The sequence below is a fragment of the Antedon mediterranea genome, chromosome 11, assembly GCF_964355755.1.
Source record: "Antedon mediterranea chromosome 11, ecAntMedi1.1, whole genome shotgun sequence".
NCBI lineage: Eukaryota > Metazoa > Echinodermata > Crinoidea > Comatulida > Antedonidae > Antedon > Antedon mediterranea.
Window position 1 is genome coordinate 9,837,262 of NC_092680.1, and position 17,069 is coordinate 9,854,330.

Sequence of the window (17,069 nt, forward strand, 5' to 3'; positions counted from 1 at the left end):
AAAATTGGTAAAAGCTGTGGATTGGACAACTTGCCTTCCCAGTTTCTTAAAGATGGGTCTATTGCAATTGCTTCTCCTGTCACCTTCATCACCAACCTTTCTATTTCATGCAATATATTCCCAGATGAATTTAAGTACGCTAAGATTACTCCAATATATAAGAAAGGCTCCAAAAGTGATTCTAGTAACTATAGACCCATAAGTGTTCTTCCTGTAATATCAAAGTTGTTGGAAAAGGTAGTCCACAAGCAGTTTACTGTTTATTTAAATAAAGCCAATCAAAATATTGTTTAATAAATACCGGTGTTCCACAAGGAAGCATACTCGGTCCTTTGCTTTTCACATGCTATAAATGATATCTCTATTAGTACGAACTGTAAAACTATCTTATATGCAGATGATACCGCATTATTAGTTTCTGGTAAATAAAAGCCCGGAAAATATTGCAAATTCTTTAAGTACCAACCTTGATTCATGTCACACTTGGTTAATCAATAATGAACTTTCACTACATGTTGATAAAACTGAGGCTATTCTTTTTGGTCCAAAGAAAAAAGTTAAACATGTTGAAGAATTTAAAGTATATTGTAATGGTAAAGAACTATGACGGAAGCATTATGTTAAATACTTAGGATGTTATATGGATGAAGATCTTTGTGGTGAAACCATGGTAGAAAACGTACTTGCAAAAATGTATGCACGACTTAAATATTTGTATCGACGAAGTTGTTATCTTAATAGATCAAATCGTAAACTTTTAAGTAAATGCCCTCATACTTTGTCACTTTGATTATGCGTGTTTGTGCATGGTATTCTGGACCTACCAGTTACTATAAGGGAAAACTTCAAGTTGCCCAAAATATGCCCATATTGGTAAGGAAGAACTTAAATCTATTGGTTTTGTGACTGGTTTATTTCAAACAAATTACTTATTAATACTCTTAAAACAAATTATTTAATTTTTCACAATTCTCAACGTAAACTAAAAGTTGATGACCTAAATATACTTCTTGGCGGAATTCAAATTGAACGCAAAACTGAAACACTTTTTTTAGGTGTATATATTCATGAAAACCTCAAATGGACCAGTCATCAAAATTACGTTTCGAAAAAAATATCAAGATCTATTAGTATTATTAACAGACTTAAGCACTTCTTCCCTCTAAATATTTTAATTTCTCTTTATAACACACTTGTACTTCCTTATTTCCAGTATTGTAACATTATTTGGGCTGCAGATTACTCTTCTAATATTGCTAGATTAACTAAATTACAAAAACGTGCAGCTAGAATTATTACTTTTTCACCATATAGAACCTCATCTGAACCCCTTTTTAAACGTCTTGGTATATTAAAATTAACGGATATCCACAATGTTCAAGTTGCCAGTTTTATGTTTAATTATTTTAAAAACCAACTTCCTATTTCTATGATTGATATGCTCTGTAAACGTACCAAATTTCACAATTACAATTTAAGAACTTCTCATTTAAATATTCCTTTTGCTAGACTTACAAAAACTAAATTTTTTATAACTATATCAGGTCCTAATTTGTGGAATCATATCCCACCAAATATCAAAACGTCAATATCATTATTTACTTTCCGAAAAAAGTTAAAGAATCATTATATATCTAAATATTATACTGCTTAGTTAATATGCTTATTATCATTATTTATACTCATATACTATTTATGTCTTACACAAAATATTAGTTGTTGTTTATTATTGCAATCTTTAATCTATACTATATATAATGTATATATAGTATATACTATATATATACTGGAATTATAATTTATGTATACATATTTTTTTTTTTTTTTCATTTACCAATATCGGTAGTTATTTCATTTATAATTATCATGAAACTATTGAAATATAATTTAAATAATTTTTATAAAGAAGATGTTAGTTATGTTATTATACTGTAATTTTTTATCCTAAATTATATAATTATATATTCTAGGTTATTTTTATTTTTTTAGTAATGTGTTTTGTTATGGGTCCCTACGAGACAAGCTTTTAACTTCTAGAAGGGATCCATGATAATAATGACTACCAATTACTGCTTTATCTATGTTCACTTTAATATCTTTTTTCTGTTTTGTATATATTCATTCATTATTATCTAAATAAATATTATCTGAATGAATGAATGAATGAATGGTCAACTTAATATTGAAAGTCGGGTTAAACAATTAAAACTAAAACATGTTCACAAAATATTCAACAACCAAGCCATTCCATACATGTACACACACTTCTCCAAGACATCCACCATCCAAAATATCACAAGAAGAAGCTCTCATACATTCTACCTGTCTAAATCAGACACATATATCAAAGACACATTCTTCTACACAGCAGCACAACAATGGAACCTATTACCACACACATTTTAAAAACCATTTTTAACAAGACAGATTTTAAATTTAAAGTAAAGGAATATTTAGCAACGTCTCATGAATAAATAAATTTTAACTTACTGTAAGATTTTAAAGAATGACATGAAATATTATTTTAATAATCAATTTTATACAGTATGCTTTTATATGCTATGTTTTATTGTTTTAGTGGTTTAATATTTTATTGTTTGTATGTATGTATATACAGTAATGGACCCCAATGGAAATAAGCTGGAATGATATTTACAGGCTTTTTTGGGTTATCCATGGAAGACTACCGTATGTTTTAATTGTTCTTGTTTACCAATTGTAATGTATATTTGTGTACTTCCGAATAAATTCAAATCAAATCAAATCAAATCTTACTCAATCAACTATCGGGATTTCACTCGATTTTAAACAAAATGTCTTATCATCAAATCTCCCTATGTAATTTTATAATACTATTTCCCACAATATATTCCGATTCTTTATGGCCTATATTTAATTTGATCTTTATTAATTTTTATTTTTTAACTACTGTGCCTTCACACACGCACGGTCCGTTCCTAAAATAAACAAAAAACTGAAATGGCTATGCAACAAGCTCCAGTCCTACTATCAGTTTTTTTCTTCCTTCTTCCAAAGGGACACTGTATTGATTGATGGAAAGTGCCTGTTTCCAGTCACCTTTAGGGTCAAATCTATTATTTTAACTGCTCCCTTGTGTATAAAAGAGAGAAAATAGTTGAAACCAGGTTGTTGCAAGGTGAACCCGGAAATTACTTTGACCCACAAAGAATTGAAATTGAGTTGAAAATCTACTGTTGAAATTATAAATTTTGTTAAAAAACTCTTTATAATATCTTCCTAAGATAGAAATATGGAACAATAGCGTCGATGTGAAAACTAATGTTATCAAATCTACGTTTCGCGGTACATCTGAGATAGATAAGGTAGGTATCCAAGGCGGATATTTGTACCGAAGTTTTTGCATTGTGCTTGCCTATGTCCGAATTAACCGTAATTTATATATAGATGCTGTATAATGTACTGTACTGTACCTCTTGCCACTATAAATCCATTCATATATTTGTGTATACTGTACTGCATTGTACTATATTACTGTACTATCTTTTTGATTCCCGAACCTTAAAATCATTATATGATGGTGCTATTATTATTTTATTTATTTATTTTTTTTATTTTTTTACAGTAATATGAAAGAAGTGCAGAATTTGTTTTATATAATTGTTTGTTTGTTCTTTTTTTAATAGTATTTAATATATTTTATGGATATTTGTCTAAATGACCACATGAATTTCCCAGTGTGGGAGTGGGATAATAAAGTTTTATTGAATCAAATTATTATGAATTGGTGACCAAATTTCTTTAAAATCTCAGTAATGAATTTTATATTTAAAAAATGGTTTGATAAATAAAGCTTTCACGTCTTAACAATCTTGACTTGAAAAACCTTTAATCCTATGTAATACTAATAGATAAAATAATTTCTTACCTGTATCTTTGGAATGCATTGTAAAAAGAAGTTAACAATTGTTTTCTGAAATACTTTATCCATGCCATGGAAGCCTAGGGTACATTGCTGTAAAAGACTGCTGTAGAGGGAAGCTCTTAGACCAGCATATTCTGCTGTTTGTACAGGTTCTAAAAATACATATTTCAGAAGTGGTTCCAACATTGGTATAATATACGGCTGTATGCTGCAACCAAAAAGAACTAGATATTAAATCGTTCATGTATGTTAAAATGTGTGCAGAAATGCTATAGCATGCTTAGTCTTGATATACAGTAGAGTGTAACAAATAATTGAAAAAGTAAAGTACAGTAGTACTGTAAAGTACATTGAAGATCAGCTACATGAATGTTAGAAAATGAAAAAAAATCACATTTTTTTTCACGCTGCTGCTCTAGCCCGCTATGTCACAAGAGATGATGCAATATATAAAGCAAACAGCAGTTTAGTACTGAGACTGACAATTTTGCGAAAATGCATACTCCACTATAATTTATAGGTCCCTGGACCCAAAAAATGTCTGGGAAAGAGTCTAATGGTTGAAGGACAAATCCAAAAGCATTTCTGGTATTTATGAGTCCCATGATATTATACAGTACTGTAATTGGCTGTCAGATAATCATTGAATTATTATCAAAACAGTCTATGAAAGTTTTTGTTTGTAATAGGATACTTCACACTTGAAGTATCTAGATGTGATGAAGTGACCCCCAGACTTGACCTTAGCAATAAAATAAACTAAAGTGACAGAAATTGAGTCTGTGTTTCATATCAAAGTTATTCACTTCTGTAACAAAAAAATAATATTTATTCACATATAAAAAGAGAAAAGAAACGTTTAATTATAACTCAAAAACCATTGTCTGACAAGACAATTTAAGTATTTTTTGCTTTAAAATACATTTTTGCAGGTAAAATAACTATTGTGTGACAATAAAATGACACATTCAAAAACAAATTTGTTTTCAAAACTGTTACGTCAATATACAGTAGTATATTTCGTCACAGAATATGGTATCTAGGTAAAATTGGTGTCAAAATGTGCAGAATTAAAAAAAGGAGAACGTCATGTCTTTGGATCAAATCTTGACCACTAAAAATGAGGTCAAAGGTCAAAAAGTCAATTTTCTACATAAAATGGCATATTATTGATATTTCAGCAACATATAATGGTATATTGATGTTAATATATGCAGAAAAAAAAGGAAGAAAACTTGGAACAAAAACAAACAAGGCTTGACCTTAGAAAATTAGGTCAAAGGTCAAATGTATTCATTTTATCATGAACCCTATTAGTAATTTTAATTTAATCCCCACATTTTTGTTTACTTACTGTATGAGGTAAGAAAGAAGCTAATTTCATGATAGGGCCTTGGTTGTAAGTTCACCCAGACAAAAACATATGATTTATGTCTAGACAGTTATTTTGACTAGATGTTGTCTCTAATTAACAACAAGTAAATCAAAAAACTGTGTAATAAAACAAATTACAACAATTTACCAACATGGAAGTTTGTGAAATATGTAGTGAGGACTCTTCAGAAGCAGGGAAGCTACAGCGGTTGTACACAAAGGGATATGAGAACCTCGTGTAGACGTATTTGTAGTGTCTATAGACACGGCGACCGAGAGGTCAAAGGTTGTAGAGCACATAAAGTGTGTGTGCGGTTTTGTTGTGCTGCGAGCACGCCATATCGATAATAAAGGCACCGTTGTTTGTGTTAAATAGAGTTAACCCGTCTCGTGTTATTACTACATTGTTATGACGACTAAGAGAGTAAGTGTATAGGAACTTACAGAGGTAACTAACTTTACAGTGGCGACGAGTATAAATTTATAGAATGGCTTTTCAGGTAAGCCCAATTGCCGGTTTTGATACGACGGACAGCCAAGCCCTCGGACAACGTTGGGAAAAATGGCGGAAATCTTTTGAGTTGTACATAGTTGCGAGCAACGTCAAAAACAACCAGCAAAAGAAGGCTATATTATTACATACAGCAGGGGAAGGAGTACAGGAGTTATTTGAAACGTTAACAAAGGAAGATGACACTTATGAAAAAGCAATCGAAGCGCTAAATGCTTATTTTTTGCCGAAGAAAAATGTTGCATTTGAAAGGCATGTTTATCGACAAGCTGTGCAGGAGAACGGGGAAACGATGGACAGTTTTGCTACACGCCTGAAGAAATTGATAAAAACATGTGAGTACGAAACTGAACTAGAAAAAGATATGATAAGAGATCAAATAATTGAAAAGTGTAGATCAAAGAAGTTGAGAATTAGATTGCTTAGAGAGGAAAAATTAACATTAGACAAAGCGTTAGAAATAGCACGGGCACATGAGCTAGCGGACACGCAGGCCCATCAAATGGAAGCTTCGAGATTACAGACCACGCAACAACAACAAGGTAGCGTCGAAGGCGCGTACGCGATGAGTCAAAACAACCGCCGCGAAGCAAGTCGCGATGGTAACCGAAAAAAGTAGGCGGAGTCTAAGAAAAGTTACAGTAGTGCTTCGAGCTCGAGTGGAGGAGATAAGACGTGTTATCGTTGTGGCAAACCAGGTCACATAGCTAAAGCTTGTAGTGTTGTGAATAACAAGAAATGTCATAATTGCGGAAAATCTGGACATTTTGCGGTAGTGTGCCAGTCAAAAAAACCAAGTAATCACTCAAGAAAGTCTAAACCAAGAAAAGTGTATCAAACCACGACGAACAGTAGTTCTGATAGTGATACTGATAACTCTGAGACTTTATTTGTTATAAAAACAAAAGATACTAAACCATTGTGTACTGTAAATGTTAACGGTAAAGATGTAAGGTGTTTGATTGATTCAGGAGCCAGTGTAAATATTATTAATTATGATATTGCTAGAGAATTAAACATAAAGATTAGGCCTAGCAAGATGAAAGTGTATACTTATGGATCAAAAGAACCATTAAGAGTAAAAGGAGAGTTTGATGCCTATGTGCATTATGGAAAAAAAGGTATAAATACAACATTTGTGGTAATTGATAATAAGGAATGTTGTACAATCCTTGGGTATAGAGGTGCAAGTGATCTTAACATATTAAAGATAGATATGTTGTGTAATGTCCAAGTCAATGACAAAAATGATCAGTTGTTTAACGAATACAAGGATGTCTTTACCGGAGTTGGTAAATTAAAGAATTATGAATTAAAGATACATATTGATGATAAGGTACAGCCCATAGTTCAACCACAAAGAAGAATTCCTTTTAACTTAAGAAATGCAGTAGAAAGAAAGTTAAATGAGTTGTTAGATCATGACATAATAGAGCCGGTACAGGGTCCCACATCGTGGATATCACTACCAGTTTTTGTACCTAAGAAAAATAGTGATGATTTGAGAATGTGTATAGATATGACATGAATGGAGCCACACTATTCTCGAAAATAGATCTTAAATGGGGGTTCCACCAAATTGAACTGGATGATAAGTCACGTGACATAACTACATTCATAACACATTGTGGGTTATTTAGGTTTAAACGTCTCATGTTCGGTATTACAAGTGCCCCTGAAATGTTCCAGCATATCATGGAACAAGTACTGGAAAAATGTAAAGGGGTAAAGGTAATTGCCGATGACATAGTGGTGTATGGTTGTAATCAGAAAGAGCATGACGTAAATCTAAAGAATGTATTAAATACATTAAGAGAAAGAGGGTTAACGGCAAACTTGGACAAATGCAAGTTTGGTCTAGATAAGTTAGATTATATGGGAAATGTATTGTCCAAAGATGGATTAGAGGTGTTTAAACAAAAAGTAGTTGCTGTGAAAGAAGCAAAGGTTCCGACAAATGTTGCGGAAGTTAGAAGTTTCTTAGGTTTGGTCGGGTATTGTGGAAGATATATAAATAATCTTTCAACAAGGGAAGAACCATTACGAAGATTAACACGGGCAAAACAACCCTGGGTCTGGGGTAAAGAACAAAATGATTCTTTAAATGACCTGAAGAATGCACTTACAAGTGCAGAAGCAATGGCATATTACAATAACAAGGCTAAAACACAAGTTATAACTGATGCTAGCCCAGTTGGGGTAGGGGCAATTCTAGTACAAAAACAGGATGATGGCATGTTTAAGCCTGTGTTGTATGCCAGTAGATCGCTAACTGATGTCGAACGGAGGTATTCCCAAACAGAAAAAGAAGCCCTGGGGATAGTTTGGGCATGTGAGAGGTTCCATTTGTATCTGTACGGAATTAAGTTTGATTTAATTACAGATCATAAACCGTTAGAGGTTATTTACTCAGCACGATCGAAACCATCAGCGAGAATAGAACGCTGGGTTTTAAGATTACAACGGTATAGACCAGGAAGGTTAAATGCTGCTGATGCCCTCTCAAGATTGCCACTTGTAGTAGAGTCTAAGAGAAATGTAGCTGAAGAGTATATATTTTGTTGCAAAGAGTGCAACACCAATGGCCTTAACCACTAAAGAAATAGAACAAGTTTCAATGAAAGACGAAACAATGATATGCTTAAGGGAAGCAATCACTAATAATAATTGGTCAAATCCAAAAGTAGAAAGCTTCAAACATGTAAGAACGGAGCTAGCAGTAATAGGGAAGTTGATTTTAAGGCAACATAGAATTGTAGTGCCAGAAGAGTTAAGGAAACAAGTATTGAATTTGGCACATGAGGGACACCAAGGCATAGTAAAATGTAAATCTAGATTAAGGACAAAGGTTTGGTGGCCTGGAATCGATAGAGAAATTGAGAATTATGTAAAAGTGTGTCAGGCTTGTCAGGTAGTCGATAGACAAAGTAGACCTGAACCAATGAAACCAACCGATCTGCCACAAAAGCCATGGCAGCATATTGGTATTGATTTGTGTGGTCCGTTTCCTGGAGGGGAAAGCTTATTAGTAGCAGTGGACTATTATTCTAGATGGTTTGAGGTAGGTGTACTACACTCAACCACAGCAGGGAAAGTGATCGAGACCTTAGATAATTGGTTCACAACTCACGGATTACCAGAGATGATCGTGAGCGATAATGGTCCTCAGTTTAGAGGTGATGAGTTTAAGAGGTTCGTAAATGAGAACGGAATTTCTCACAGAAAAACTACACCTTATTCTCCTCAAGCAAACGGAGAAGTTGAAAGGCAGAATAAAACACTCCTAAAAGCTATTAGAGCAATGTCTGCCGAAGGGAAAGTGTGGAAGAGAGAGATTAATAAGTTTCTGTTGGCGTACAGAACAACACCACACTGTGTTACTGGTGAAAGTCCAGCACAATTGATGTATGGTAGACAACTCAGGACCAAGTTGCCTGAGATGGGTAATGAAGGGAGAGACCCAAACGATGATGATATTAGAGTTAAGGATTATGAAAGTAAAGTAAAACAGAAGGAATATTGGGATAAAAGAAAGAAATCGAAAGAATCGGAAATTAAGAAAGGAGATAAAGTGTTTGTGAAACAGGATAAGAAAAATAAGTTGAGTACGACTTATGGAGAGATGCCATATAGTGTAATAGAAAAGAAGGGAAACAGTGTTCAGATCGAAAACGATGAAGGTGTACAGAAACGAAGAAATGTAAAAGACCTTTAAAAAGATTGAGTTTGAAAAGGGTAATGAGAAAGTAAATGAATCTGATGTTACAGAGTAGAAGTTTATAGTTTTAATGTTATAGTTTTAATGTTAGTTAATTTTAGTTGTTATCTTAAATGAGAAAAGAAGGGATGTAGTGTCTATAGACACGGCGACCGAGAGGTCAAAGGTTGTAGAGCACATAAAGTGTGTGTGCGGTTTTGTTGTGCTGCGAGCACGCCATATCGATAATAAAGGCACCGTTGTTTGTGTTAAATAGAGTTAACCCGTCTCGTGTTATTACTACATTGTTATGACGACTAAGAGAGTAAGTGTATAGGAACTTACAGAGGTAACTAACTTTACAGTATTGATGACTCTTTATTGTTAGAGCGATTGACAACAAAATGGATCAGCAATATTCATATGAAAGTCCACCATAGATGCCAAACACTTTTCATGCAAAAGGAGCAAGATGTTGAGGAGCAAGAGCATTCACCACGAAATAAACAACAAGTTTTACAATCTGTAAATGATGGCAGAGATCATGGTAAGATATATTCATTCTTTGTACTTGATTCATACATCTAAATAAGATTCCAAGCTAAATTAATTTTAAAACGATTTTATTTCAATTTTGAATATTAGCACTAATAGGGCATAGTGTAATATAAATGTGATGGCAGCTAACTTTGTCCTAATAATATTTTCCAGGCCAGGTTTCAACTCAATTTCCATATAGTAAAAAATGTTTCATATGCAACAAGGATCCATTTCGATGAAAGACATCCTGGTAGACATCAGATTGTACATCGAGCATCAACTATTACACTAAAGCAATCACTTTTGGGAATCGCAAGTGAAAGAAATGATAATCTGGGAATGGCTGTGAAAGGACGCTTAGAAGGCATGGCAGATCTTATAGCAGAAGAGGCTGTTTATCATAATAAATGCTACTGCACCCTTAACAACGTTGCAGGTCGCTGTAATGTAAGTTGTATTTATACAGTAGACATACACTATGTTCTTGAAGTTTAATTGTTAAATGTCACAGTATATGAAATTTATTCAAATCTTCATTTTTACAAAGATGCATTTAACCATTTTGTCAAGGCTTATTATTTATAAATTAGGTCTTTCTTTCCCTTTTCTATTAAATTCACCTTTTATTTAAAATATTCAATAAATATGCAGATTGTTGTTTCCTTAAAATTATGTCAAATAAACAAAAATCTTGAACATTTTGTTTGTTTTTCAGAAACCAGGCAGACCTGTAGATGCTTGCAAGGAAAATGCCTTCTATCAGCTGTGTGGATGGCTTGACAGTGAAATGGAGAGTGGAGTGTATACAGTAAGTCAATTATATGACCAGATGAAGATAATAGCAGGCGATGACACTTCAGTGTACCATGAGAGATACTTATAAGAAGCACTTAAAAGATACTATGGTGATAGTATAACTAACCAAGAGCGCAGGAAGGATGTTGTCTGCTTTAGAAGCTGTACAGCACGTATCATCCAAGACTACCATGAAATGCAAACTGATGATGAAGAGGCAAAGAAAAGAGCCATCATCAAAACTGCAGCTTCACTCATTATCAACGACATCAAGTGTCTCAATTTCAGCAAAGAGGACTTTCCATCACTAAAAGAAATGACATCAAAACAAGAATCTCTTGAACTGATGTTGACATCCTTAATGCCTCGTTCATCTGTTAGGCGAAATGTTGCGGGGCAGAATATTATATCTTCACAACACCCAAGATCATCTAAGATGCCTTTTCAGCTTGGCATGAGTTTGTACCTTGATCACAAGTTTGGTTCAGATAAGCTGATTGATGTCATGCACAGGCTTGGCGTTTGTGAAAGTCAAAAAGAGACAGTAGACTACAAGTATACGTATATTGACTCTACTAATACCACAAATGCAGCATCAATGGCCGTCCTTGAGAAGCAGGTCGAACAACACATTGGAGACAACATAGATCACAATCTGATCTCATTAGATGGTCAGCTCGGTTTTCACGCAATGGGTCAGATCAAAGTAACAACTCCTGAAAACTCCAATCAACTTGAAGTCGGAAGTTACAAAGAAAGCCAATCGTGAAGAGTGAAACTCTGTCAAATATTGAAGGCCTGCATTATTATGTTCCACAACGAACAAACGCCCTAATGGAGACGAAACTCATAAAGTATGAATACCTTCATCACAAAGTACCAAAGAGATCCATCCCAACAGATAATTTAGTCAATAGAAGACATATTCAAATTTGAGTTGACCCCTTTCCCAACATCTCTTTTCACAATGGACCGCATGATGAGGAAACCAAAAAAACATGAATTTGGCCAGATGCTAAAGAAGAAAGCTACAAAGCTCTATGTAGACATGAACAGCAAGGTGCACGTGGTTGATGGAGGATGGCTTCTTCATCAGGTAAAATGGGCCAGCGGAGCAACTGTCAAGGCTATAGTTGATTCTTATGTCAGGTATGTTGACAACAAATTCAAGAGTGCTACCGTCGTGGTTGATGGCTATGGGGAAGAATCATCAATGAAAGACCATTGAGCATATACGCCGGATGGCTGGAAAGAAGGTTTCTTTGGACTTGAGTGTCACACTGGACCCGACTGTGTCATGTGATAGAGAGGTATTCCTGGCAAATGAGAAGAATAAAGGAGCCTTAATCACGATGATATCTACAGAGATTGTCAAATTTAGTTTGACCCACTTATTCTGTGCGTTTTGACACCATGTACGCCTCAAGTTAATGTTTTGGGGATTTTTGTTAATTACAAAAAAAACAATCACTAATAATCGCATGTTCATGATAGAATAAATACTTTTTTTTCTGCATACTTTAACATCAATATACAATATACAGAGGGGGGTTTTCTTGACACCAAGTATTATGCGAGCGCAGCGAGCAACTGTAGGCTGGGGGCCAGGGGGCCGGCAAGGGCCCCCGGTCGGGGTCCAGGGGCGAAGGCCCCTGGAAGCTTTGGCTCTCAGAGCAATTTCGGTTGTTTTAATAAGCTTACAGAGACATTTTTTACCTACTAAAATCGGAGTTATGCAGAGATCAAATTATATAGTACAGTATTATGGAAGTTAGTAGTAGGCCTACTGATCATGAAATACAGCTTTATTGTTGCAAAAAAGTATATTATATTAGGCCCTTAAATAATGTCTTATCCTATAAACATAAAAAACAAATAGTACCGTATATTTCGGTGTACAAGTCGCACCTGTGTATAAGACGCACCCATAACGGAGACTGAAATATTAGTATTTTTTATGTAGTCGATGCATAAGACGCACTTATTTCTAGACCGAAATTTAAACATTTTACAATCAAAACAATGGTATTTTAATAATAAAACAACGATATTTGAGACATATTTATTAGAATCAAATGATATAATTTTGTTTGATTGCCTTTATTACATCGTAATCAGTCTCTACTTCAACTGAACGTTCAATGAAAAGGGAAATCCCCATACTGTTTCAGTTACGATGCACTGTGTGGGTAGGGCTAGCCTATGTCTATTTAAGTAACTTTAATTTCATATTATTTAAATATATACCTTCTTATTGTGTGTATGACCATTATAAAATCAATCCAAATGATGTTCAGTTTTTTGGGCTGATAATGAACCAGGAATATCATGTTGGGTAGGCCTACAGGGGCGCAGCCAGCAAAGAATTAAAGGGGGGGGTCAACCAATATGTGAGTATTTTGCGAGGGAAGCAAGCAACCATGGGCTGGGGGCCAGGGGGCCGCCAAGGGCCCCCGGTTGGGGTCCAGGGGGCGAAGCCCCCTGGAAGCTTTGGCGGTCTAGGGCAATCTAGATCATTTGAATCGGTTTATGCACACACAAATATGACAATGTTAACACTAATAAACTGAAACAAAGAAAACAAAAAACAACTCTCATTTTCATTACAGAACATTTTTATATTCCAGGCTGCCACAGACAAACACTTTTTTTCTTGCTTGTTTGTTGATTTGTGTAGAGAGGCTGTAAACTCAGAGGAGGAATTATTTGAATTCCTCCCTTTTCACCAATACAAAAGTTGCATGAAATGAACGTAGAGATGCAAAAGTTTGAAAAAAGAAATTAGAATGATAGCATGGAGGGAGTGATGTTATTAAATGAGAACCGTAAGGTTGGAGTTCATACACTGTGCAAGTCCAAGAAGCTATCTTGGCTCCGTGTGTATGTGAGACGCTTATCATACCCAGTACATACAATATTTTGTTTAAAAATATACCTATTTTGTTCGAATGTATAGTATAGGTGATAGCTTATACATAATTGTAATAACTAACTTCTAAATTATTATCATACATTTTACGTTAGTTACTATAACGGCGCTCTTGACATCGCGTGATGCATCTTTAAACATAAGTTTGGAACATTCTTCTTGGCTTGGAGACAGAATTCGCGAATGACATTCTCTGTATTAATGTTCATGTTAAAGTGTATTTTCATGAGGCACAGTCCCGAAAGCTGCTCATAAGACATGTGATTTCCCAAACAGGTTTTCGTTCTCCATAAAGTCGAAAAACTCCACTCAGCTTCAGCAGACGTTACGGGCATAGGCCTACGCGATTAGAAGAAGTGCACGCACATTCGGGAACACATTTGGATCCGCTAATTTTACACAGTCGCTTCCATCACTGAAGCTCGGAATGAAGATGTTCGTGTCTTGGCAGATCATCGTACCAAATTCAAGTTCCTTGAAGACTTCTTCAACATTACACTTCACTATAGACTCGGGTGCTACGCCAAATATTTTAAAGCATGGCCTGTTATCGGCAGAAAAACGGGTTTTTAACTCGGTTTGTAATCAAGAAGTTGATTTGGTAATACTGCTCGGTAGTAATCTTCCACAGTATCTCCAGGATGATTTGATCTGTATTGTTGTCTCATGTTTTTATTTATTTTTTCTAAAAAAAAGGGGGGGTCAGGACCCCCGTGACCCCCCCCCACTGGCTGCGCCCCTGGCCTATATGAAAATCTTTCTTATTCCATGCATGCATTACAGCAATATGAGGAGAGGAGAGCACTAACCATGTGCTCCTTGCCTGGTAGCCAGCACTGTTGGCCATATACACTATGAGATTAGGGGAAGCTACTTAACACAATAACAACACACTCTTTTAGATATCGCTTGACATACGAACTATTTCCTACATGATTATAAAATTATGTGATTGTTGACATAGAGATGTAATAAAAATAAACCACCGTGATCAAGGGAAATAGTTATTGTGTAATTAAAATGTGACACCACCGTAAAATTAATGGACTCTTCCATAAATGTGTTGCGCTGTGATGCTGCTAGAAAGAATACACACCCGCGAGTTTAGAGAGTACTACTAGGCCTGGGTAGTAGAATATCTAATGCGTACTGTAATATTAATTAATACAGTCGAGGATGACAATTTACCTTAACTAAAAATTCAATAAACTTGTTACCACACTGTGGTTAGACAGGAGTGAGTAACTAGCTAGGCCTACATTGCAGAGTAGTACACTATTTTTAATTAGTTTAAGTATTAGTAGGTAATTAAATTAATTAGGGTAACATTTAGAGGTCAAATTTGCGTGTCAAAAGTGCGTCTTATACACCGAAATATACGGTAGGCCTACGTACACGTACCAATTTAACTCAGCACCATTTTTATTCAAGTTTACACAGTGAAATTCTTTGGTTTAATGAAAAATATTTCCAGGAAAAAAATAAAAATCCCCAAAAAGATTGAACTGAACTGAACGTGATCTTGTGCGTTCCGAAAAGCCCGGCCGAAGCACGCGATTGGTCAGTCCATTTTTCCCGTCATATTTATAACCATCATCTCTCAACAATCTCTCGATCTCACGCTCAGCAGTGACTTTGACATCGGACAATCTGTATATTCGATCGATTTAAACATAGTCAATAGAAATAAAATGACCAAAAAATCTGCTATAATTGATAATTAATTGCACGATTTTGGAAGTGGGGCCTTTGTTTTTCAAGGGGGGTTCGCTGGTAAAAGGGGGGTTTGCCCGAACCCCAAAAAACCCCCCTGGCTACAGGCCTGGTCAATGAACTTTGACCTCCGATAAAAAATTTTCCCCAGCCCCTATCTTCCCTTCTTTATTTTTGGTAGTTGTCCATACCCATACCTACCAAAATCAGTTGAAATTTGCTTCTTTTAAATTTTTTCACAGATAAACCTTTAGTTAGGGATACTAATAAGCGAGCAGCGATTTTTGTAAGAAATATTTCTTGTTTATAATTATAATTTAAACTAGATTTAATTCGTCACTATGACGAATTATAGGTTATATGCATTGATTTAAATAAAGATAATTGATTTTTAAAAGATATATTGATTGATTGATTTTCTCAGAATCTTTAATTACAGTATTTATAATATATGATAGGACCTTGCTAACGCGAACACCATAGCCGGTATCACAATCCGATCAAAGATCCATATGCGTATAATGTCATAAACCACATTTGTTGTTACATAATAATAAAGACATAAGTTACTTTTTATCTAGATTTCATTATAAATCATGTGTATAATCTATACACAAAGAAATAAATTTGAACAAACAATACGGATAATAAAAAAAAAAATCTTATTTCGTTTCCCAAGGTGAGACTCGATCTCGGTACCTTGAATGCCATAGACACGAGCACAGACCATCGAGCCATACACAACTGACTAAAAGTTGTAGAAAAATTCCTCTGTGTACCGTATTTACTATGCAGTAACCACTTTGGTGCAAATAGATTATTACATACCGCAATGAATTATAATTTTTTACTATTATGACATCTTTAAAAATGTAAAAAAAATGATGCACTGTCAAACTATATACTTTTAACTTTAATATATGAACTTCTTAAGAAAGAAAGTTAATGTTAAGTTTGTTATTTCGGCCTAAGAAAATGTCATAATTTGTTTGATTGTCGAAATTATTTTTTTTAAATTTAATATGCAATTAATGAAGACTTAATCAACTTTTGTTCTCTTAATTTGATAATAAATCATACATATGATACATACACTTCAAGAAAATGAAATAAAAAATAGGTGTTCCCCAGCATTCTGACGATATATATTAATTTTAAAAATTAGCATATTTTCACCATTTTGTTAACTTATACGTGCGTAGCCTGTCACTTTTGACGTGCTCGTATAACGCAATTTCGAGTTGAAAAGTGAATCAAATATGATGATATTATTAAAGACTGTAAAACAGAAATCAGGAAAAAAGAGTGCGCATTAACGTTTAACGCGCAGTGCGCGTGCAAAAATCATCGCACTCATGGCAATTTTTTAAACGCCTAAAATTGCCTGAAACGTACTCTAATTTCATCGAAAATAAATTTTAACAATTTTGAACATTTTAAGCGCGCGTACTACGCAAGCGTTATATGCGCTACGCACGTAATTGTATTGCCATATGATGAAATATTACCTGACATTTATGAGTACCAAATTTTGTTTAATTGTGATTCATGCTTGTGAAGATATGATTACAAACGTGATTTCGTTAAATCGCTCGTAGAAGACCGC

General features: G+C 34.5%; 2 protein-coding genes across 2 annotated transcripts in view; one reads left to right on the forward strand and one right to left on the reverse strand.

Moving 5' to 3' along the window:
- LOC140062959 (small ribosomal subunit protein uS19) overlaps nt 1–17,069 on the forward strand; it is a 254,689-nt gene that overhangs the window by 142,390 nt on the left and 95,230 nt on the right. The window lies entirely within an intron of this gene.
- LOC140063269 (focadhesin-like) overlaps nt 1–17,069 on the reverse strand; it is a 63,416-nt gene that overhangs the window by 37,800 nt on the left and 8,547 nt on the right. The window contains exon 5 of the mRNA XM_072109805.1: nt 3,908–4,112. Coding sequence (XP_071965906.1) covers nt 3,908–4,112 — 205 coding nt within the window. The remainder of the gene's footprint in view (nt 1–3,907; nt 4,113–17,069) is intronic.